Below are 24,526 nucleotides of genomic sequence, written 5' to 3'. Positions count from 1 at the left end.
GCAAATGGAGCTCATGTGGCTTATAGTGGTGCAGCTGGAAGCTGAACCCATGTTGGCCGGACCCCTCTGTGGGCGATGAAGAAGGCTCTCCCACAGAAGGGGCTGCCCTCTGGCTTAGGCCATCCCAACACTGGCCACGTGCAGGGGACATTGTGAAAGGGACCTTCTATCAGACCAGCAGCTGGGCTGGAAACCCTTGACATCCCTTCCCCGGGGCTGTGGAGGGGAGGGGTGCTCCCCTGGGGCTCTGTGGAACTGGATTCACAGCCCCGTTGTTCCTTGTGAGGGCACCTGGTCTCCCAAAGTGGAGTCTAAACAGCTTTCAGTGGGCAGGACATGTGGCAGCCACCCTTGCCTCCACCGTCTTTCTTACCTCCCAGGTATGGTGCTGGGGTCTGCAGGAGGGTCTCAAACCTGGAGCCGTCGGGGTTTGGGCCAGATGGAGGAGTCAAGGTGGAGACCGTCCCATGCACTGGAGGATGTGGCTCCCACTGGGCCTGCACCTAGTAGATGCCAGTGCGCCCCAACCCCTCATGCCCACCTGAAATGACCAGACACTTCCTATGCCCCCAGGGAGCCATACTGCCCCTGGCTGAGAACATTGCTTTACCAGAAGGGCACTTTGTAAACACGTGGTGCGCGTGGATGGTGTAGCACCATCTGGAGGGAGAGAGTAGGGGAGGGAAGCAGAGTGATTCTACAAGAAGGGCACTTGGTAAACACGTGGCGCGCATGGATGGCATGACACCGTCTGGAGGGAGAGTAGGGGAGGGAAGCGGAGTGAAGTCAGGTTGATAGTGTCGGGCCTGCCTTTGGCCTGAAGGGCTTTGAGTGGGGGCGGGGTGGGGGGTGAGGGGGTGGGGGAGCTGCTGAGTGCTGGATTTCAGCAGCCACGGTGCCAGCTTTCAGTTCCCACATGGGCTTCTTCTCAAAGGCCTCGGGATCGTGCCAGGCTAAGGGGTCCCTGGCTCTGCTCGCCTCCACCTGGCACTCGCTAGGCATATGCTGCAGCCCGTAACCCTCCCTGGGGCTCAGGACTCAGTGGAACGGCAGGGACTCAGAGCAGCCCTGCCAGTGCCACGGGCCTCCCAGCCCTGTGTGGGGGTTCTCTCGTCCACCCGAGTGCTTTCACAGGCCCTGGAAGCCTCCCCAGCCTGAATGCAGCCCTTGGAGGGCGGGGACCCTGTCCTCTCCTGCCTTCCTGTGCTGAGTGTGAGGAACTCCCATCAGCATTCCAGGTGGGCTCGCTGCTGAACAAGGTAGAAGCTCTTCACTGCTTTTTATAGTGCAGGCACCTGGGTGCAGAGAAGCAAAGCTATTTGCCCAAGGTCACATGGCAATCAATCCAGGTTTACACCCAGGTCGGTCTGACCTCAGAGCCCATGCTCTGAAGCAGGCTGTCCATGAACACCACACAGACTGCCCATGTCACTGAGTCCTCAGAGCAGGTCAGCGGGTGCCCCTCTGCGGCCGCTGTCTTGATCCTCCTCATTCCAAACGCATGTGTTTGCAGAGCAGAGAGGGAGTCTTGGTGCCCAAGCCTAGTCCCCGCACCTCCCTCCTCTCCTTCCCTGGGCAAATTCTGGGGTGAGCAGGAGGCCACAAAGATTGATGGGCTCCCCTCACTGGCAGCAGGCATGGACATGGAGTGGGGGGGCTCTCCCCTCCAGAATTCTGATGCATGACACCTGCTGCCAGTGCCACCCTCTCAGGCTCCTGGGTGACAGGAAGGTGTGAAACCTGATGTTTCCTTGGGTCTGGAATGTGTGCGAACCTCCATGTCCTGGAGGAAGGACCCTCTGCCTGGGGAGAACTGGTCTCCAGGTGGGTGCTCAGCTGAGGCCTCTGCGGAGGCCTAGGCTCTCTGTGCTGTGTCCAAGCTGGGAGGTGGGCAGGCGCCAGCCCTCCTTGTGGGTGGGGGACAGAGCCTGTCCCAGTCTGTCTGGGCTGCTATAACACAATCTATAGACTAGGTGGCATATAAAAAACAGACTTACTTCCCATAGTTCAGGAGGCTGGAAGTCCAAGATCAAGGTACCAGCAGATTCGGTATCTGGTGAGGGCCCTCTTCCTGGTTCATAGACCGTGCCTTCTTGCTGCGTCCTTACATGGTAGAAGAGGCAGGGGTCTCCCTCCAGCCTCTTTTTATAAGGACACTAATCCCATGCACAAGGGCTCTGTCCCCATGACTTCATCACTTCCCAAAGGCCCCACCTCCTAATCCCATTTCCTCGGGGTCAGGATTTCAGCATATGAATTTGGGGACACAGAAATGTTCAGACGTTGCAGGACCCTCTGTGGGCGCCCAGCAGCACTGCCTGCTTGCTCTGAGGCAGCGATCCAGGCTGTTTTGCACACACAGGTGGAAATGGCTCCAAGGTACAGAAGCAAAATGTTTCCCAAAACAAACAATAACCTGTCGTGAACATTGATACCAACATGGTCTGTGGGGCGCCATGGGCTGGAGGCCTGGGCAGCTGCTGGGGGCCACTGCCGAGCAGGAAGGGTGGCTGGCGGTTTGCACATTCTTAAGGAAAACAGCAAAGAAAGCAGAAGCTGACCCTGGGAGCATGGGCTGTGTCTGGATTCTAGACAAACCACAAGGCTGATGAAGCGAGGAGATGTAGGCCTAGACATTCGTCAGGGTGGGGCTGGGGCTTCTTAACCCAGCGAAGCTGCACCCAACGTGGTGTGCATGGGCCAAGCAACATTTTTCTGACACGAGGTCTCTAACTCTCATCAGAGAAGTCAGAAGCAGTCTAAGACCACCGGGCCAGGCAGAGCAGCTCCCACCAGGGTAGGCAAGGATGCTGGCAGCGTGTGGGATCCAGGAGTCAGAGCCCTCTGACCTCGTCTTTTCCAAGGGCCTCAGTTATCTCACCTAGAAGATAGGAATGAGGGCCAGGGCAGTGGCCCAGCCCTGTAATCCCAGCACTTTGGAAGGCCAAGGCGGGCGGATCAATTGAGGACAGGAGTGCAACACCAGCCTGGCCAACATGGTGAAACCCCGTCTCTACTGAAAATACAAAAATTAGCTGGGCGTCATGGTGCATGTCTGTAATCCCAGCTACTTGGGAGGCTAGGGCAGGAGAATCGCTTGAACCTGGGAGGTGGAGGTTGCAGTGAGCCGAAATAGTGCCACTACACTCCAGTCTGGGCAACAGAGCAAGACTCGGTCTCAAAAAAAAAAAAAGAAAAGAAAGAAAAAAGAAAAGAAAGTACTGGGGCCCAGTACTCAGTGGAACGGCAGGGACTCAGAGCAGCCCCCAAGGAGTATGAGCTTGACTTCTCGCTCAATGCAGCCCCCAGGGGAGAAAGGCGTTTGACACCACACTTCACAACAAGACCACCAGGTGGCTTGGGGGTAGGAGGGAGGAGAGGGGCAGGGTTTGAGTTCTGGCACTGCCATCATGTTACCCTTAGGGCCTGGTGTCCTGCTTGGAGAGATGAGGCCCAGGATGAAGCTCCACCAGCCAGCCCAGCAGGGATGCGGCCCCCTTGGGGACTGCAGGCACCAACTTGGAGGCCACCATCCCACAAGCCATGGGTCTGAATCCCTGTGGAATGTATACAAGTCCTGAGCCTCTCCAAGGCTTGATACTCCATCCTGAAAGAGGGTGTGCTAATTCCCTCCTCCTTGAAGGTTGTTGTAAGGACCAAAAGTGAGGATGGGTGCCCATCAGCCAGCCAGTGAAGACACTACCTTAGGCAACAGTGGCCCAGAGATACAACAGCTCAGTGAGACAACCTGGGGAGACTTCCCTAAAAATCCAGAACACAGAAGGTGTGGCATCAGGCAAAGGATTTCCATTATGAGCAGCCACAAGAAGGAAAGCAGGCGCCCTGCCACCTCCACCCACCTCTGCTGGAGGGGAGGGGATGGAAGGGGCCTCTGCAGCTTTCACACCTTGTAAGCAGACCAGATGCAGAAGTAGAGACAGGTGGGATTGAATTAACCACAGGTGCCCGGGGCTGCAGGCCCCACCGCCTCCCAGCTCTGCCTGCAAGATTCAATACCGCCCCGTGCAGGTTAGCAGCACATTGGATTCCAAGGAGTCATATTTTAACACTGCTGGATAGTTGCAGGCGACAGAAAACCTGTTTCTTTCCCATTTTATACATCCAGGAAATTTGTACCACATGCAGCCTGCATGTCATTACACACTTTAAAATACTGCATTCTCTCTTTCTGGAGCCCACAGACCCATCACAAGGCAGATAAAATGCAGGACCGAGGGTGAGAGCCCCTCTATTGGGGCAGAGAGAGCAGCTAAATGCAGGGCGTCTGCATCTTACTGTTAAGAACTGATCCCTCCCTTCCACCCCCAGGAGGATCATCCTAGAGGCTGCAGGACAATCTGTTATTTCCCCGGGGAGGTCGGCGAAGGTGTTAGCTCGGGAGAAGCAGGTGTAATTACAGAGGCCCAGGCAGGGCACTGCATTAATAGATGTAGGCTCTTCAGCTAGAGACTTATGTACATGTTGCTGAGGCCCCAGACCCTGCTGAGGCTCCAGGTCCAGAGAGCAAACCTCCTGCCTAGTCCCATTAAAGCACTGAGCCAGCCCCATCTCTCCCCGTCCCTGACTCCAGTTGACAGCCATTTGCATGATGTTCTCATCTGCAGATTGCACTTCTTGCTGGGGAGCTGCTCAGAACCTACCGGGAGGGGTTTTGGAAAGCGGATTTCCAGGGCTCCAGATCAGTGCACTGAGCTCTGCAGCTGCCTGGATGGCCCCAGGCAGCTCAGCCCCCAGGCTTTGCCTGGTGCAGGGATCTCCCTCCTACTGTGGCCAGGTGGCCGCCCTCGCCACTGCGGCACTGCCTACGGAGGGTCACAGCTCTGCCTGGGGATGGGGGATGAGTCAGCTCACCCCATCCCTGCTCTCCGAAGCCCCAGGTCCCTCCTGAGCCACCTTTCCACCTTGAGTCCTTAGCCCCCTGAGCTTTTCCAGAATACACACTGTGTGCCAGGTGCTGTGCCAGGTTGGGGAGGTGGTGGGGAACTTGAAGCCTAGCCTCTCCCTGAGAACCCTTAGAATGGACAGGGAGGCCTCCCTTCCTCCTGTCAATGAACCATCACTGAGCACGTTCTCTGTGGTTGCTCCCTGTGAGGCCTGGAGTCCACAGCTGAGTTTGGGCAGAACCTCAGCCCTCAGAGCTCCAGAGGGTTCTCACCCACCCAGAAGGGCTGTTGGCTCCCTGCCCTCAGCTCCCCTGGTTTCCTCTGAGCTGGGTCCCAGCAACACACCTTTGTCCAGTACCTCTGCTGGGCTGGGTGTGCAGACCCAGGGATGCAGAAATACATGAAAGGTCAAGTTCATGCCCACAAGGAGTCAGCAGCCTCATTGGGCAGGCGGGCCCCTTAGAAGCTAATATGGAGGGGACACAAGAGGCAGGCAGCTCCCAGCCGCAGTGCTGAGGTTTGGACCTCAGGCTCACTGGGCTAGGCTACACAGAACACCCGGCCGGGGGGCTAACCCCCCTCTAAACTGGAGGCCTCAAGGGCAGGACAAACTTTGCCTGGTTCCCCATCAAATTTCAGCACCTTGAATGGGGCCTGGAATATAATAGGTGCTCGGCAAACTTGTCAGTTGAACAGATAGACTCACAGGGGGTCTGTGTCTCCTGCATCCCCCCTGGTTCCTCTCCAGGCCCCCCTCCGCCCTGCCAGGAGGGTGTGTGTGCTGAGGCAGCTTCCCCAGGGACTGGACAGAGTGGAATCCCTGGCCCTTGTCTGTGCCTGGGCCACGGTTTCTTTTTGTTTGTTTTCATTTTGGTCAGATTCACATAATGCAAAATTAACTTTTTAAAGTCAGCAATTCAGAAGCATTAGTACATTTACAGTGTTGTACCGTCATCACCACTATCTTGTTCCAAAACACTTTCATCACCCCAAAAGGGAACTCCCAATGCATTAGCAGCCATTCCCCCTTCTTCCCTCCCTCTGCCCCTAGTGACCACCAATCTGCATTCTGACCCTATAGGTTGACCTCTTCAGAATATTTCCTAGGGATGGAATCATACAATGTGTGGCCTTCTGTGCCTGGCTTCTTTCAGTGAGTCTGTTTTCAAGGTTCATCCGTGTTGTGGCGCATGTCAGCTCTTGGTTCCCCTCTTGGGGTGGATAACGTTCCATTGTATGGCGAGCCCACATTTGCTTACCTCTTCCTCTGCCGATGGGCATGTAGGCTGTTCCTGCCTTGTGTGAAGTGTGCCACTGTAGATATGTGTGTGCAGGTACCTGTTTGAGTCGGTTTTCAGTTCTTTTGGGCAGTTACCTAGGAGTGGAATTGCTGGGTTGTATGCTAATCCTATGTTTAACTTTTTGAGGAATGGGCCACAGTTTCTCTATGAAGTTCAGACGAGGTTTTTGAATCGGCTTCCAGTTGACTAACTAGACTCCAAGGAAACACAGATGAAATAAGACCCCATCCCAGCCCCCTAGGACCTCCTGGCCTGCTCTCAGCCCATGTGAGGCAGCAAAGCTGCTGCTGGGACAGGAGGACCCTAGGGGAAGCTTTGGAGAGTCCGAGCTCCCAGCAGCATCTGGTGGCAGAACCTTCTTTTGGCTTCATCCCTGAAGCACAAATGTGGAATCGTGTCCAGCGGCAGCCTGGGTTCCCCAGCCTGGAAGGTTCACGGGAGGAGGCTGGCCCAGAAAGCACATGGCCCAGAATGAGCCACACGGGGTGACTGTGGCTTTGGGCAGGTCCCCCTCTCCCTGCACCTCCCTCCCCACTGTCATTATCTGCAGAGTCAGGGGTGGGCCTGACAGCTTCCAGCAGTCTGTCCAGGTGCCTAGATCTCTATACTCCTGGACCCCAAATCTAGGAACCACTAATCAGGAAGGAAATTCCTCCACCAATCCTTCCAGGCCTTTCCACAGAGAAGGCAGCCCTTTTAGCATTTTATGTCCAGATGAAATAGTTCTAGGCACTATGCTGGAACCCCCAGCTCTGAGCCAAACAGGCCTTCCCTGGTCCCCCCAAGTCCTGGGGGAAGGCTGCCCTGCACCTGTCCCTGGAGGGGGACATGTGGGCAGATGGCACAAAGGTGGTACTGGCCATAAAAGCCATGTTGCAGGCAACAGGCTGGTCCCATTGGCCTTCCCTGCTCTCTCCTCAGTAGGAGGCAAGGCCTAGAGAGCTGACCCTTAGGCAGAAGAAGGGGTGGCTGTGGCAGACAAAAGACCCCCCTGAGGGAGGGAAGGAAAGGGACGGTGGGGTTCCCACTTTCCTTGGAGCTGCTGCTCACTCATGCTGGGACCCGGCCCCCCGCAGCAGCCCGGGGACCTGGAGGTGCATCCACTGTGGTGAGCTGCAGCAGGCGTGTTGGGTTAAGACCTATGTGGTTGGTTCTGAAGAGAGCTGGGAATTTTAGGGGAGACCTGAGCGGAACCAGGGAGGATCTGACATTTTTATAAAAGGAGGTCCCTGTGCTCATCCAGTGGGGAGGGGATCCCAGAGCTTATGTTCCCAAGGGGAGCTCTGACTCTGTCCCCCTTTCTGTTTGCACTTGGGCAGGGCTCTCGAGTCCTTGGAAGCTGCCGTTTATTTTAAAACAGCCCGGACTCCTTGAGGAAGCTAAGGAGAGAGGAAATGGCAGAGGCGACCTCGCCTCACACTTCCTGGGCGGGAGTCCCCACTAGGCGGCCGCCTGAGCCACGGGGAGCTATTAGGAGGATCCTGCTGTAATCAAGAGATGGGCAGGCAGGGGACAGAGTGCTCCGCATCTGGGGAAACTGAGGAGGTTTGTGTTTATCGAAGACCTTTTATGTGCCAGTCACTGCAAACGTATTGTCATTTAATCCAACAAACCTGCAAGATCAGGGTCATCCTTCATCCCCTCCCTACTAATGAGGACATTGTGATTCAGTGTCACGGCCACTGGCCCACAGTCATCAGTGCTGCTAAGATGTGCAGGCGAGTTTCAAACCCAAGTCTGGCTTAGTGCCCGAACTTCCACCAGGCACCCCAGGCCCAAGGCCAGGCACCCCAACCTCCACCCGGGAGGACCGAGTGAGTTTCTCTGCCTGATCAGGGAGGATGGGAAGGGGCCTCTACCCCCGCTTCGTCCTACTCAGCTCTCTCCTCCTGAGGGTCTGAGGCCTGGACAGCAGTGCTGGGCGGGAGGCCTCAGTCAGCCTGGGTCTGAGGGTGCAGAGCTCCCTGGGGACATTACCTCTTCCTGCAAGGGGCAAAGTTCCTCAGTCCCTGTGTTAAAGGAAGGTTGGCTTCTCCTCTGCCCGAGATCCCAGAGCGCTCACAGTGCAGCCCTTCTTTCTGCTAAACTGCAGACTTATTTTATCAGCAGTTATTATTGAAGTCTCACCATTACTATTATTTTCATTCTGCAGATGATGAAGTCAGGGCTCAGTGAGACTGAGTGATTCAGCTGGGGTTCATCCCCCTGCTCCGTGCCAGAGCCTCGGAGGTTCCGATGCACTCAGGGCCCTGGGGGCATCCAGGGCCGGCCTGGCTGGGGCAGCGCATCTGCAGGTGTTTGAGGCACATTTGTTTTCAGGGGAAGGGGCGCTGCTGTGCAGACCCTGCTAAGTCTGTTCCAGGACAAGACATGCTGCCCATCCCTCCTGCTTCTCTAGTGCAGGAGCCGCGGCTCGGCATGGTTCTGCGTGTGTGTTTCCGACACTGGCTCCCAGGTGGAAGCCTGATGCCGCCCTGCTGTCTGCTCTCTTTTGTAGAGATGTTTTCGTGAACTTGAGAAAAAATCGGGAAAAGGCCGATTCCCTCTGCCCAGCCCATTAATTCTGCATGCTCAGGCCGAATTAACCTTGGCAAGCCTTCGAGAGGAGAGAGTAATTCTAACCTTAAAAATCTGCTGATGAAAGCTGGTTTCAGGAATCCAACTCCACTTAATGTCCTGGCAGACAGCTCAGCCTTGCATTAACATAGCCACAGACCGGCCCGGCATTTCCCTCCACCTGCTTCATAAACAAAACCCTGTTGTCCGTTTTAAGCAAGAATCCCTGCCCAGACTCCCTGGCCACGTGCAGCCGCACATGTTGGAGTGTGCCGTGGATACCTACGTGGCGTCACAGGTGCCTAGAGCGGGCGGCGCTGGGGAGCTGGATGCCAGCAGGCTCTGGAGCTGAGTAGTAATCACAGCCAGGAATCCCGGCAGTGCCAGCCCCGCAGGCGCCTGCCCACAGGAGAAGAGAGCCACTGATTTCTGGGCAGCACTTGGCCCTCCGTGCCATCCAGAATGGCCTCGGTGAGTGGGCTCCTGGCATCTGCATCTGCTCTCCTCTGGGAATGGCAGATGAGTAGGGAGAAAGGCCGGCCACCTGGGGCTGTGTAGCCGAAGCTCCCAGCGCCAGCGGGTACAGCCTGAGCCTCCTTACCAAGGCTCAGGGTCCCACCGTTGGTCATCCCTGAGGCTGAAATACACAACACCCCTGCTGGCCTAACAGGCTGTTGATAAGGAACACATCAGACCCAGAGCTACTTGCAGGCATTCGTCAGAGATCCCTTGTGCTTAATGCAGGCAGACCTGGTGAAGGGTGAGGGGGTACCCATAACAGAGGGAGGAAGGAAGGGAGGGAGGGAGATGGAAGGGAGGGAGGAAGAATGGGAGGGAGGGAGGGAGAGAAGGAGGGAGGGAGGAAGGAAGGAAGGGGGGCAGGGAGGCAAGAAGAATGGGAGGGAGGAAGGACAGGGAGTGGGAAGGAGGAAGGCAGGCCATCACCAGTATACACCACTCTGGAGACCAGCTCTAGCCACTTGGCAGGGCTCCAAGAAATAGGTCTCAGCGGTACACTTTGATGAAAGAGAGGGAATTTCACTTTATTTATATATTATTTATGCCCAGTACTTTTAGGAAGTATTTGAGATAGCAACAGCACTGATACATTGAAATAGGCTAAAAGAACAAGAGCCAGTGGGTGGGAGATAACTGAGCAAGAATATACATGTACACTGAGCAGTGCTCCTGCTGATGACAGGACCGCAGATCCCAGCAGCCTGGCACACCCAGCTCAGAGAAAGCCCGTTCTTTGCTGGGGCCCGCAGGGAGCCAGGTATCAGGACAGATTTCTGAGACACGAAAGGTGCAGGTCTCCAGCTCCCGCTTGGCTGGGCCTGTGCAGGGTGAGGAGCTGGGCTGCCTTCCCCAAAGCGGTTTGGCAGGTGCTGGGACACAGCAGGGGCCCATGTGGGCCTGGCTGAAAGTCCTCAGAGGGTGGGAAAACAGGCAGGTGAGAGTGGCCAGGTTCCTGGACGTGACCCTAAGCAGCAGGCGCTAGAGCTGATGAGAACAGCCCATGTGGAGCGCGCAGCAAGGCCCAGATGGGAGCAGCCCATGTGGAGAGTGGAGCGAGGCCCAGCAGAGTTCGGCGCCGCCCTCCCATTCCTCCTGCCTCCCATTCTTCCTCCCTCCCTTCCATTTCCCCTCACCCGCCCCCTGCGCCGCCGTGCCCCTCACCCGCCCCCTGCGCCAACGTGCCCCTCACCCGCCCCCTGCGCCGCCGTGCCCCTCACCAGCCCCCTGCGCCGCCGTGCCCCTCACCCGCCCCCTGCGCCGCCGTGCCCCTCACCCGCCCCCTGCGCCGCCGTGCCCCTCACCTGCCCCCTGCGCCAACGTGCCCCTCACCCGCCCCCTGCGCCAACGTGCCCCTCACCCGTCCCCTGCGCCAACATGCCCCTCACCCACCCCTGGCCTTCTCTGACTTGAGATTCATGACTTGGATCAACTCTTTCTCTAAATCTAAATTTACCTTATTATCAATTTTTAGCTATTATTCCATTTTATGCCCACTAATTTATTAATCTTGGAACCCCCAAAAACAATAAAGCTGAAGCTCCAGATATTTTATTTATATCTTTAAACATGATTTTTATGACTTTTTATCTAAAAATTCATTGAATTTTTATTGCCCTCCTCACTCATGTCGTCGTTAGGCCGGCGGCCGCTTTATTTAGATGTTTCCCCTGCAGATACTTGGGGGCCCCAACAGGAAGGAGCTCAGGTGAGGGGAGGTTGGTGGGGGCAGAGGCACGGGTGCCAGCCTCCTAGAGGACTACTAGGTTAGGTCCCCTGCCCCTCAGTGTCCCCGGGCCAGGCTGCGTCCCATGCCCCTCAATGTCCCCAGGCCAGGCTGTGTCCCATGCCCCTCAGTGACCCTGGGCCAGGCTGCGTCCCATGCCCCTCAGTGACCCCGGGCCAGGCTGCACACCTCCCTGGTTCCTTTCTGGAGCACACACTGTTCTCCGCGACTCTTACCTCTGCTCCCATTTTGCCTTCCAGCTTGCAAAAGGGCCTATGCTGCAAAAGCAATCTAGAACATTCCTCATAGAGGCTGGGGGAGCCTCCAGCTTGAGGACCCAGTGTCGCTCTCTCCATGACCCCCCTGCAGAGTTTCTCACTGGTCCTCATCCAGACCGAGGGGCCCTCCTTCCTGTTCCCCATTCGACGGCACACCTGTCCTCCCTCCTGAGCAGAGCTCTGGGGTCTCCAGGGTCCCCACCTGGCAGGTCTTCTTGGTGCTCTCTGCCTGCCCAAGGATCCCCCTTCCTCGGAGCTCCGGCCGACCCAGATACCCAGGGGAGGAGTCTGTCCTGTCCCCCACGGCCAGAGGCCCGCAGGCACTTTCTGCCTCATGATGGGGTGGGGCGCCCACGTGTCCTGCGCCTGCCTGGCGCTGCCTGGTTCTTCTGGCTGTTTCCCTCACCAGCTTCCTGTCTGGGGGTGGGGACTAGGGGGTGGCGGGTGGCCAGCTTTTTGACGTTTGCTGCCGTTCCTGGTTTCTATCTGCTCTTCAATCGCCTCCATCTCAAAGGAACCAACCTTCATGGCCAGACTGGGCCACCTGGTCCCCTGTGTCCCTCCAGGGTGTGCACCAGGGCTTCTGATGAGGGAGACGGGGTTAACTCCTGCAGGCTTTGCCGGCCAGGGGACTGGAGTTCAGATTCTAGCTTTATCGTGCCCCTGTGACCTCTGCCAAGGAAGGAATTGATGCCTCTGAGCTGCAGTTCCCACATCTGCAGAGAGGGATTCATACTACTCTTCCTTCCAGGAGGGTGGTGAGGTCCCTGGAAGGGCTACCCTTCCTCATCCTCCTGTGTCCACTATGGCAGAAAGAGTGATTTAACATTGTGGAAGGACAGGACCAGCCAGAATGCCAAGCCAAGGGACGGCTACTCTCCCAGGGAGCCCTGGAGAATGAATTTTGGGGAGCCTTCCCACCCCTGCCCAGAGGAGTCCCCCAAGAAAGTGCAGTGTTAAGGGGCTGTTTTCAGGAGAGCCTCTGGTCCCACTTGGGGAGCCTGGGCCTGAGCTGTGGCCGGCACCTGACTTCATAACCTGAAGGCATCAGGGTTTGGGGATCCAGGCCGGCCCTCTTGCTGTCTGGCCTCAGTCCCCTGGCGTGGCAGGGCCGCAAGCTGCTTTGGGAGACACCATTGCAGATTGTCTTAGGAAAGAGGCTGGGCTAGAGCCCTAGTCAATGACGATCTAATATTCCAAATCTCTGCTGTGACCCAACCCTGGAGGCTGAATCAGACTGCAATCCATTTAGCTCAAACTCGTTTTAAAGCAATTCACTATTTAACAAGTTCTGAGGCACCATGCTTTTGCAGGCAATATGTGAATTGAATTATTTGGTCTAATCTTAGATTAATACAAACCAAATCCTTCAGCGAGGACAGTCTTGGGAGCAGCTCCAGGACTTCATCTCATTGTCTTTGATGAAGGCGGGTCCCAAAGAAGACCTGACTCTCAGCCAATGGCACGGGTGTCTGAGCGAGGACCAGGGGGTGGCCTGCTGGGGAGGAAGGAGCAAGGGCTTTGCGGTCAGATGACGCTTGTTTGAATCCTTCTGCCTGTTCCTAGCCGTGTGACCTTAGACAAACTGCTGAGCCTGTCTAGGCTCTGGTCTTCCCCACAGATGCCTCTGTGCAAGACACTTGTGCAACTAGAGAACTAGGGTAAGAGGAATCCATGTCACCCTCTCCTTGCCCCACGCAGGATCTTGCCAAGGCCTCCCAGGATCTGCGTCTGCGTTCAGGGTACCCTGGGGAGCAATAGGGCTGCTTGGTCCTCCTCCTGTGCCTTGCTGTACCTGCTGCTGGTTAGGGAGCTCTGGAAAGTGCTGGAAGGTTTTCACTCCCACCTGCTCTTTGAGGAGTACCTACTTCTTCCTGACGTCTAGGCTTTGACAGGAAAGGAACCACATTTTTACCCCCTTCTGTGAGCCCCACAGCCCTGCCCTTGGACATCAGCGTAGCACACTCAGGCCCTGCTTCTGCTGACAGATCTGCCCTCCAGGCTGCAGGCCCCTGCTCAGGTGCCGCCCTACCCCACTGACAGTCCTGGGCTTGCAGTCCAGGTAAGTCAAAGTCCCTCCCTGGTGCTGTCACCCCAAATCTGGAAGAGAGAGACTTTCCTGCCTCTTGGGTCACAGCCGGAAGAAGGGGACTCTGGCTACATGCCACATGAAGTCAGCCCGACTGTAGTGGGAGAGAAACAGCGCAGGGAAGGCATACAGAGAGGAGAAATGGAGACATGGGATGGTGAGCGGGTCAGAGCCAAAGTTCTAGTCCTGAGCCTGCACTTGAGCCATCAGTTCTCAGAGCAATCCTGAGTCCTTCCTGGAAATCTGCTTCAATACACAGAGTCTGGACCAGTGGAGAAGGGCAGCGCCATAAAATCACAGGGCCTTTGCTTCAAAGGCAAGGCCATCTGCCAGCCGCTCACTGTGGGTCCCTTGGGGGAGATTCTGCAGAACTGTGTGTGGAGTCATGCACTCGGCCCCTGCAGCTTCACCCCGCATGCGGGACGCAGATGAGAGAGCCGGGGAGGGGCCTGCCGTCCTCGCCTGTGGAGGCCCCCCTGCTTTGCATCCCTTTTGTCCACCTGGCCGGGCCTTTTCCACCTGTTGTCCACCTGGCCAATTCCCTCTCACCTTTTTTGGCTCAGCACAAATGTCACTTCCTCTTAGGTGACTTTGCTGACCTTGAATGAAAAGGGGACACTTCATCCTCCAGGCTGCTCCTGCCCCCTCGGTACTCTGCCCTTAGTAACAGGGCTCTTTGATTTGGTCTCGTGTGTTTGCCCGGCATGTACACGCTCTCTATCTCTCTCCTCTACCAGACTGGGGGAGGCTGGAGGACAAGAGCTCAAGGCAGGCACAGAGCAGACAGCAGTGAAAAGTTACTCACATGGGATCTGGTCCCACACGTTCCTTGGATGCCCAAGCTACGGCCCGGCTGGTCCAGGACGCCCCGTTCTGGAGGCTGTGACTGCCCCCCCAACCCCAACCTGCCCCCAGTTCTGCCTCTCACCTGCTCCTGTCCCCTCATTGCTTGAGGATAGCATTAAACCCTCATCTTCTAGGTGGATTTTCCCTTCCCTTCTATGAGCTCTTTTCTTCCATCAGCTTTATACCCTGGACACATTTTAAAAACTGTTCATCTTTGTCATGGGTGCATCAGATACAAGCAAGAGCGATAAACCAAGCACCAAAAAAATCTATGTTCTCTCTGATTGCCTTTGTGTAGACAGCCACTTCCCCAGTGGCAGAGAGATGGACCCAGTGGAGTCTCTGGGGCCAGCCACAGAGGCTGTGGGGGTGTGGAGGCCACCACAGCCAGCCTAACGTGCTGCTCTCTGACCCCTACCAGTGGCCTGGCTGCTAGGACTGGGGCAGGGCTGTTTGCAGAGGAGGTAGCAGAGGGACCCTCATAAAAGAGGATTATAGATGGAGATTTGCTGGTAAACACCCTTGTCTGCCGCCCCCGCGGGTATTATCCTTGCATTAGAGAAGGTTTTAGGGAAGAGAGGGGAGGGGAGCTCAGGAATGAGCTTTGCCATCACAGGCACAGAAGGCTCTGGGGAATCTTCCCTGGTTGATTCAGGCCTGCCCAGGTAGAACAACAGGTGCCAACCTTCAAGCATGCGGACTCCCCAAGTCCTCATCCCTTGAAGCCCTGACTCCCCCAGATCGTGGCCCCTGGGGTCCCAAGCTCCCAGTGTCTTTGCCAAACATCTCTGAACTGGACCCTAACCCATGTTCTCTAGCGTGGGAGCATCGGTAGAACTTTCTGCCATCGCTGTGCTGTCCAGTGTGGTAGCACTCGGCCACATGTGGCTGTTGAGCACTTGAAATGTGGCTTCTGCAACTGAGGAACTGAAGCTTTGATTGGATTTAATTTTACTTCATTTAAATTTGAATTCGAACAGCCGCAGTGACTAGTGGCTGCCAAGTTAGATAGCCCAGCTTTAAAGACACCTGTTGAGCAATGCCAAGGATGTCTTTTCCAGTGATCCATGAAATTAGATGCTGGCCTCACATTTTCCCAGAATGGGAAGTCAACAGCAAGCCCCTGGCTTCTGGGGGTTCCCTGCCTCCTTGTGGGAGGTGGACCCAAGAAAACAGCATAAAAGGGGCTTCCCTAGAAAAGGTCTTCATGGCAGGCCAACTAGAAGTTCTAGGGTCATGTTGCTCCTCCAGGGGAAAAGGGCCATGCATGCTCATACTCAGGACCAGAAAACAAACATCCCAAATGAAGTACAATTGGAAAGACATTTTCCAGTTTCCTTTGTGTCTGTATCATATGCAGTCCATGATCTCTCATACGCCTGGGCCACGCTCCCCTTCCCTACCCTGCCTAAGGGCGCACAGGAAATCACACATATTGAGCACCTGCTATGCGAATGTCACTAGCAGTGATTTAAAATTGGGAATTTTTTGAAGGACGATATAATCCACACTTGTCCCAACCTGACAGGTCAGAGGTCAGCAAGCAACGCTCCATAGGCCAAATCCGGCCCGCTACCTATTTTTATTTTATTTTTGAGACAGAGTTTCGCTCTTGTTGCCCAGGCTGGAGTGCAATGGCGTGGTCTCGGCTCACCACAACCTCCGCCTCCCGGGTTCAAGCAATTCTCCTGCCTCAGCCTCCCAAGGAGCTGGTATTTTTATTTTTTATTTTTTGAGATGGAGTCTCACTCTGTTGCCCAGGCTGGAGTGCAGTGGCGTAATCTTGCCTTACTGCAACCTCCACCTCCCAGGTTCAAGCAATTCTTCTGCCTCAGCCTCCTGCGTAGCTGAGACTACAGGTGCATGCCATCACGCCGGCTAATTTTTGTATTTTTAGTAGAGATGGGGTTTCGCCATGTTGGCCAGGCTGGTCTGGAACTCCTGACCTCAGGTGATTGGCCTCCCAAAGTGCTGGGATTACAGGCAGGAACCACCACACCCGGCCTACCTACCTATTTTTGAACAGCTGTGAGGTAAGAATAGCTTTTACATTTTTTTTAATTGTTGAAAAATAGCCAAAAGAAGAATACTCATGACACTTGAAAATCATCTGAATTCAGATTTCTGTGTCCGTGGTAGTTTGATTGGGATGCATCCCCACCCCATTCCTCCTGCCGCTCCTCCCCTGCCCTGGTAGGGACCTAGTAACCCCCGAGGCCACCCGGCTCTCAAAGCTGGACACATCTGCTCTCTGACTCTTAGCAGGAAGTCTGCCAGCCCACAGGATGGGTGAGGTGAGGCTGCGGAGGTGAAGAGTGAAATGACCCGAGGCAGAGTCCACATCCTCCCTCCACCCGTGTGCCCACTGTCTCGCTCTGATGAGTGTTCCCAGGGTCTGCTCCTAGGCCACTGGGTCGGGGGCTCCTGGAGGGGGACCTGAGCTGGACTCCAGCTGAGTGGGGTCTTTGCAGGCAGCACAGGGAGGTTGTCCTGGTAAATGGCACTGTGTGCGGCAGAGCCTATAGGTGGGCACATAAGGCCTCCTGGGGCCGGGGGTTCACGTGAGCAGGGACACGGGGAGGGCTGCCCTGTGGCCCGCTGTGACCTTCAGGCCCCATCTGCTCCCCGGGGCTCCATGCCCTAAGCATGCTCTGCTCAGGACGCCTTGGGTAAGTTGCTGAATCCTCTGCAGCTTCCCCCAGGCAGGGCATGGGAGGTGGAAGGAAAGGGATGGAGGGTGTGTGTGTGTCAGACACAGAGACAGGGACAGGCAAGGGAAACAGAGACAGGGAGAGACAGAGAGACAGAGAAAGATGGAGAGAGATAGCAGGAGAGACAGAGACAGATACAGAAACGTAGAGAGAAATAAAGACAGACGGGGAGAGACAGATGGGGGAAATGGGAGAGAGACAGAGAGAGGACAAGACAGCTGCAGAGATGGAGAGAGAGAGAAAGAAAGAGACTGAGAAAGAGATTGAGAGACAGGGAGAGACAGAGAGAGAAAGAGGATGAGACAGATACAGAGATAGAGAAAGATAGAGACGGAAGAAGAGAGACCAAGGGACAGAGACACAGAGAGGCAAGGAGAGAGAGACAGATACAGAGATAGGAAGAGAGAAACAGATGGTGGGAGTAGGTGGGGGCGGAAATCTGCTGCGTCAGATGAGGCCGTAGAGAGCTGGCCGGGAAGGGAGGTGCCCACAACATACCAACCTATAAGTGATGTGCTTCCTTCTTGGGCCACTAAGCCATCACTGCCCAGCCTTCAGGAGCCCTCTTTGGTGTGGGACCCCCACCGCATTTGAGGGGGCTCTGCGGCCATGCTCCCTTCAGAAACGCCACTTTCTTTTTTGAGGCATTTACTTTGAGCTGAAGGGAGCTCTTGTTTGCTGTTGGTTTCCCCTGTAATTTCATCTTTACTTTTTTATAAAAATAAATAAATAAATAAGCCCTATAGTGTCATAAAAGCAATTTTGAATATTTACAAAAAAAATTTTTCCTTGCTCAACTGCCATGTTAAGGGGAAGCTGCCAGGCCTTAATTCCCCAATACAACTGATTCAAAGGTTGCTTTCATCTGAAAGGTGATGTCCTCCCAGGTTTCCTATAAATACCTAGTTGCTTCCTTTCTCTCTCTTTTTGTGTATACACAAAAATAAGGGAACCCACGGCATGTACTCCCTCACACTCCCACACGCGTGTGCACCTCACACGCGGATTTATCCACGAGCCCCGGAATGTGGCTCCCTGCAGTGAAAAGCTCAACCGGGGAAACCCCAGAGGACCCTGAGAGCCTGATCAAAAAGCGCCAGGAGTTTGTACAACACAAATCACTACAGACAAACTTGATTGCTTTTTTGATTAGTGGGTAAAGGGAATGGATTCGCCACACGGCCTCATGGAATATTGTGCAATTAATCCCCAATTGGCTTGGTAATGACCTTGTCATATGGCCTGGAATCTGGTGAAAAGACTGCAGAGTGAGGGCGGTGGTAGCAGCTAGAGCCTGGGGTCAGGGCTGGGCTATAGGGTGGTTTGGGCCAAGGGGTGAATGGAAGGGGAGAGGGAATCTCCTGTCCTTCACTGGCTGCTTTTCCTGCTGCTGTGCTTCCCTCGGCAAACCCTGCTCATCCTTAAAGCTTTTGCAGCCTCCTCTGATGTCCCCTTCCGGTGACAGTCACTGATGAGGGTGCACACTCACGGGGGGTCCAAGGAGCGTCCCGAGGGTTCCATTGCTGCATAAGCTCTCAGCTGACACAGCCACCCGAGAGAAAGGATTAGAATCGTACCCATGGTGCAGCCTGGCAGGACAAGGACTCTCGGAGCCCAAGTCACACATCTCCCACCCCAGGCAGGCTCCACCTCTCGGCGAGGCCCTCACAGCCACCCCGGCTCATCAGCAGGGGATTGCTTTGAGCTGCTTTCCCCACTTGGACAGCAAAGCGCGACTCCACACAAGTCTGCTTTCCTTGAAACTGAAGCTCAACCCTTTAAGCCCTAAATGTAGAGCCATTTTTCAAGGTTGTTTTCTAGTGTGTATTAGAAGTCCTTAGCGTTCAGGGTGCCACGGGCAAAACTTAAACATTGACCGTCTCTGGAGTCCTTTCCTGGGACCTGTGTCCTGGAGCTGCCAGTGGGGAGAACTGGGATATCTTTATTCAAAAAGCCTAAGGCCCTGTGCCCTCAGGAGCCCCCATTCTGAGAAGGCAGATGGGTAAATTAACCAAATAACCAACCATCGGGGTAGCCCAGTGTGCTGAGCCAGGCAACATAGAAGGGGTCCCATTCCCCGTGGGCTTCCTGAGTCCCTGGGGCTCTTTGTGTAGCTTTTTTCTTTCCTCCTCTGGTACTGTTTGATGTGATCCTTGCCTATCGGGGATCTGCCTTCAGCCGCACTTCCCATCCCTCCCACCATCCGGGGACCACGCTTCTCATCCAAGGAGACCAGGGGCATGGGATTGCCACAGTGGTTAGAGGAGTATCTAAAAATGGAGTAACCGGGTTCTGGAGTGAGGGCCCGAGGGTTCCTCTGATTCAAATGAGTGAGCCTTGATGTAGAAATGGCAGCGTTTCTTTCATCTTAACTTCATTTTGCTTATCGGATGGTTCTGGGGCAGTTGTGGGTAGGCCAGAGAGGTGTTAGGAGGCTTCAGGGGAAAGCGGGCCTGGGCCTTCCTCTTCTTTTGTAGGTTCACAGAGGAAACACAGTTGGTGTTTGGGAAATTCTCACCTCTGAGTGTGGGGTTCAGAGATGCTGAAGCCCAGTCCAGGCAGACAGGCAGGCAATCGAGGGAGAAGTGATGGTGAAAACCAACCACGGTCTTTTCAAGTCCAAGAGAAAGTAGTGGACAGAGAATAAGACAGGTGAAGAGGGCAAGTCATTGCAAAGTCTAGAGAGGAACAGAGTGGGGAAACAGCAGATGGAAACCTCTTATTTCAAAGGGACGAGAGAAACACCCCTCAGCCGTTGATATCTCCCTCCATTTGGCTCATCACATGAGTCAAAGTAATGAACCTGCCTGTGAGAACATGCAAATTCCAAAGGAAAGGAGATGGTGAATGTCACAGGTGGGTTGCTTGTTCATTGCAACCAAACGCTTAGACAAAAATGTCTAGACATGCGTCTCCTTCGGCAAGGAGTGAGTTATCAAACCACCAAAACAATGAAAACAAAACACCGTGTCTGGAAAACCAGAAAAGTCAAGAAAGAATATTGCTTTCTTAATAATAAATACATTTCATGGGCAAGAATTGCAAGGGAATCGTTTAAATTAATTTCCGCTTTGTATGTTTGGTTTATACAGGGCTTAAGTCCCAGCTGACAGTGATCTGTAAAAGTTCTAACATATTGAAATCTGATTTTCTTGCAGCCAGAATCCCATAGTCCAAAATGATTTCTCTGTCAACTCTGCTAATCAGACAGGCAGGGCTCCGATGGACTCCTAGTTCAACCAAATTGCACCCGCTCTTTTGGGGGTGTAAATAATAGCTGATGAAAACTTTAAAGCAGAGCTGGTGGCATTTCTCTCTGGAGAGCTGGTTCAAGGGTATGGGGACAACAGTGAGATTAAAATGAGCAAGGAGAGGTGGGGGAGGCCTTTTCCCACCTGGCGGATGTCCTGTGTGGCTCTGAGGAACTTTCCTCCCCTCTATGCCCCACCCCTTCTGGAGCGGATGCAGTGGGAAGCCAGGGGAACTCTGAAGCTGATGGAAGGGAGATCATTCCAGTCTGGAATCAGAGGCACCAAACGAAAAGCTTTGCCCCTGGCTTTGGTGGGGGCCCCCATCACTGGGTGCCGTGAGACTTCCCTCTCCAAATTGATGACCTGCTCAAGGCTGGGCCCCTCCCTCCCACTCAGACCCTCCAACTGGATTGCAAGAGGGACCTGATCAATGGTTCTCCTTAGGCCCCTTTCTCCATCTCACCAGCAAGCCTGGCCCACGGTCCCCAGCTCTACACACGCAGGCAGCACCAGAGAATCAGAGCAGGGCGGCCTTCCGCACCAACATGCCAGCCCCAATGACCCCACCCACCGGTCAACTCTGCTCACCTGGGTCTAGGTGATGGGCCCCTGAGAGCCATCCCGACCCACAGTCCACCCTTCCTGACCTTGACTTTCCACCCACCTTCTCCAACCTGGCTCTGGCTGTTTACCAAAACCAAATCCATCTGCAAAAGATGCAGGATTACTTAACAAATATATGAATAAACAGTAGGCAAAGTCAACAAGCAGGGATGCACAAGAGGCCCCACAAGCTCTAGAAGCCCATCCTGGGAAGTGCCGCCCCACCCTGTCTCCCCTGGTTGGGCTCGTACCGGCCAGGGCCCCCTGGCCAGGAAAGGTCTGTAGCATGTATGTTTCATGTGTTTAATGAATTCTGTAACCATCAGCCATTCCCTGTACCCCAAAGGGTCTTAACCTAGGCTCTAGGAATGAACTACAGAGTAACTCCAAGCCCCTAAAATTATAGGAAAATGCATACGTAGGTACATTTCCCTGGTCCTTGGCTGTCCTGGGTTCTCGACGCCTCTATGGCTCCCGGAGGGTAAGGCCCCAGCTGCCCATTGAGTCTGCCGGCTGGTGTGTCCCCACGGGGCTTCGTAGGTGCTGTCCCAGAGCCTTAGTCTTGGAGCTGGAGCCAGACGCAGAGGTGCCCTCGGTCTCCCTGGGCCGCTGCCAGGCAGCTGTGGCCCCTTCTTGCTCCTTGTCTGTTGCGCCGTCTTCCTTCCTTCCTTCCTTCCCTCTTTCCAACTGAATTCTCGTTTTTCCTCTCTCCCTAGTGCTTGTACGGCTGCTATGTCCATTCCTCCATCATCCCCACCTTCCACCGGAGGTGCTACTGGCTCCTTCAGGTAGGTGGCTGGGACTGGATTCTTCTTCTGTCTCCGGTGCTCGGGAAGGGTCTGTGGAGGGCACTGAGGGCGCGGGGCTCCGCATGCGACACGGCTTCGGTCTGAGAGCCCTGGTGAGCTTGCCTAGGGAGACTTCGGCTGTTGCGGCACTGAGGCCAGCTCAGTGGCTGGGCTGGTGTTGTCATGTGTCAGGAAGGGGAGAAGGCCTGGTGGCATGGGTAGCTGTCACCCACTGATGGGAAATAAACCTAGGTGCTTCCAGCTTCCAAGGCGCCTCAGTTTTCTTTTGATGAGGACAAGAAAGAAGGCCGAGTATCCTGCCCTGAAATGCCTGTTGGCTGAAAGCTGTACATTCATTTTCTCTCATGGGTTAGTTACAAGGCACGTGTGGAAAACAGGCTCCCGGAGGTTGCCAGGCACAGCTGGATTGATTGGGATAGCTGTGGGGAAAGGAGGAAGGAGCTCCGTAATCGATTTGTGATGTCTGCTGTGGCAGGGATGGAACAGGTTGTGGCTGGGCATGCTAGCCATTCCTGTGGGAGAGTGGCCTGGTGCCCAGATCTCTGTCCATGGTGTTTGTGCACAGCGTTGCTGAACCAGGGGTGGGTAGGTGCGGGAGGCCCACCTGGCCTCTTGCCCTCTGGGGATCGTCTGCCAGCTGTCTTGCCTGCCATGTGGGCGGGAAGGTCTGAGGGATCCATGCAGTCGGACTAGACATAGGTCCTTCTCAAAATGCATCCTCTGATTTGCAGCTGTTCTTGGTAGAACCCATTCCCCGTGGCCTGCCTCTGTCACCCGAAGTTCTTACTGTTGCCTCTACCCAGGAGTTGCTGCCTGAGGCCTTTCCCACCATGGTTCTACTTTCTGTTGTTCAAGGCAGCAAACCCCTGGACCTTGATGGTTTAGGGATCTCTCTGACCTGGCGGGGGTGTAGTTGGAGGGGCCTGGCAGCTTGGGAAGCAAGTCCCCCAATGCTATGACACAAGCTCAGGGAGAAAAGAGTCACACACGCCACGGAGTGCAGAGAGGCTGATGGCCCCAGGAGAGCTGGTCTGGAAGGTGCCCACAGGGCCGGAGCCATGTCGATGTGGAGGCCGAGCTCAGCCTAGACAGGGCTCTCTATCCATCGGCTCTGCCCAGCCCCAGCCTCCAAACCCTTTCCATTCTCCCTCAGTTCCCAGAAATAGCCGTCTGTGGTTCAGCAAGTTCAGTAGCAAATGATGCCCGAGACCATCCGGGGACGTGCTGATTTGCAGAGGCTGCTTCCCAATACCTCACCCTGTCATCAGTTTCCCTGGCTCTGCTTCCCCTGGAGGCTGACGTGCTAGCACCTGCTTTTCTAATTGCTCAGACCTGTGTGCTTGAGGAGGGGAGTTGTCACATGGTCATGGGATGAGGCTTTTGGGGTCTTGTTACTAGGAATTGGTCCCAAGGTGTTCCACCCCTTGGCAGAGGGTTTTCCCCTCTACCCGATGAAGGGTGGGGTTCCACCCGAGGCCAGAGTTCTGGCGGCTGAGTCAGAGTCAGAGCATGTCCTTGAGTCCCCAGGGACAAACTCTGGCTTCCCAAGAAACACCATTTATCCAAAGCAGCCTGCAGCCCTGTACACTCCTTCCTGGGCCTCCAGCCCCATGGGTCTGGTTTCTGCCCTTTTCCTTTTCAGTTTCATGCCCCCTGGTCAGAACACCTCTTTGGCCATTGCCCTCCTGTCGGGGCAGCACCTGGAAGCTGGCATCCTGCCAGCAGCCCAGCCACCTGCTCCTCCAGGCTGGTCTGTTCCTCCAGGCCTTTTCTCCTGCACCCACGCCTCCGCCTGCCTCCCCTCATTCCATCATTCCCTTGTGGCTTTTTAATTCCACTAAATTTACTTTCCTGGAATCAGACACCATTGGGCAGCCACGAGGTCTGAGCTGATGACTTCCCAAGCTGCATTCTGCTCATTCCGGGTCCCTCCTAGATTCAGCTGCTCCTGTTCCTCAACTCGGGCCAAGCGAGGAGAGGGGTCCTGCTCTCTGCCCCAGCCCTCCCTCACTGGCGCTCCTGTTTTCCAGCCTCCGTATGCTGGAGGCATACCTGGACTGATTCATGTGTGTCTGGTTCGTTACCTCCCAGCTGGCGGGGAAGTCGGAGTCTCCCCAAAGGCCAGGATGGCAGGACCAGGCTTCTTCATGGCCGAGCTGGGGCCTCTTCATCTTCTCTGCCCAAGCCTGGGGGAGCCATCCCTCCCCATCCCTCTCCTCTGTGTCCTCCAGCATCAGACTTGTTTCTGTGATCAGATCACAAAGAGGGAGCGCACACAGATGTGGGGGGTTCCTGCTCCCCCAGGTCTGTGCAGGGCAACAGCAGGTTAAGGAGCTAAGGCCAAAGCAATTAGCACAATGCACGTCCTGCTCGGAGCCCAGAGCCAATGTGGCAGCCGGTGCCGCTCAGGGCAATTTGTTCTGGTGCTAATTACAACACCAGGATAATGATGCTGTGGCCAGGTTTAATTTCTCTGATGTTAAATAGGAAAGAAGCCATGAGTTACTGGCTCAGATGGAAATTGGCTCAAGTGTGTCTCTGACACCAATTACCAAGAAAAGGGATTAGGTGGGGTCCAAGGTGTCAGGGCAGTGCCCAAGTTGGGAGCTGAGGAAGGAGGCTGCTCAGATGCCAGCCCCGAGCCAGCCTGGTCCTCTGAATGCAGGAGGCACTAGGAAAGGGAGTGATGGGCTGGCCATGCTCTCTCAGCCCCCTGCAGGGGGTGAGCCTTCTAGAAAGGTAAGAGCATTGGAGGAAGGAGGGAGGAAGGAAAGGAAGAAGTGCTTCTGGAAAAAGGAGACTTTCTCCAGGGAATAGCACCCACTGCCCCACCTTTGTAGCCTCAGTTCAGTGGCCGCCTCCTGCCGGCCCACTGTGAACTCGCTCCTGCCCTCTGAGATGCTCCAGCTGATGTCACCCAAGGCCACTTAGCACTT

The 24,526-nt window shown here is 55.1% G+C and overlaps 1 protein-coding gene across 15 annotated transcripts in view; it reads left to right on the top strand.

Annotated features, from left to right (window-relative positions):
• Positions 1-24,526, top strand: part of CAMTA1 (calmodulin binding transcription activator 1) — a 982,737-nt gene that overhangs the window by 657,541 nt on the left and 300,670 nt on the right. For 13 of the 15 annotated variants that reach the window (XR_008622215.1, XM_034954481.3, XM_063595038.1 and 10 more), the window contains one exon: positions 21,498-21,569. The exons of the other annotated variants lie outside the window; for them this stretch is intronic. Coding sequence is in view for 12 of the 13 variants with exons in the window: in XM_034954481.3 (XP_034810372.1) it covers positions 21,498-21,569 (72 nt within the window). In the remaining variant the exon portion in view is untranslated. The remainder of the gene's footprint in view (positions 1-21,497; positions 21,570-24,526) is intronic. 15 annotated transcript variants of the gene reach the window in all.

This window comes from Pan paniscus, chromosome 1 (genome assembly GCF_029289425.2).
Source record: "Pan paniscus chromosome 1, NHGRI_mPanPan1-v2.0_pri, whole genome shotgun sequence".
Lineage (NCBI taxonomy): Eukaryota > Metazoa > Chordata > Mammalia > Primates > Hominidae > Pan > Pan paniscus.
The sequence above is the reverse complement of the archived record's forward strand: the minus strand, read 5'-3'. Positions and strand labels throughout refer to the sequence as shown.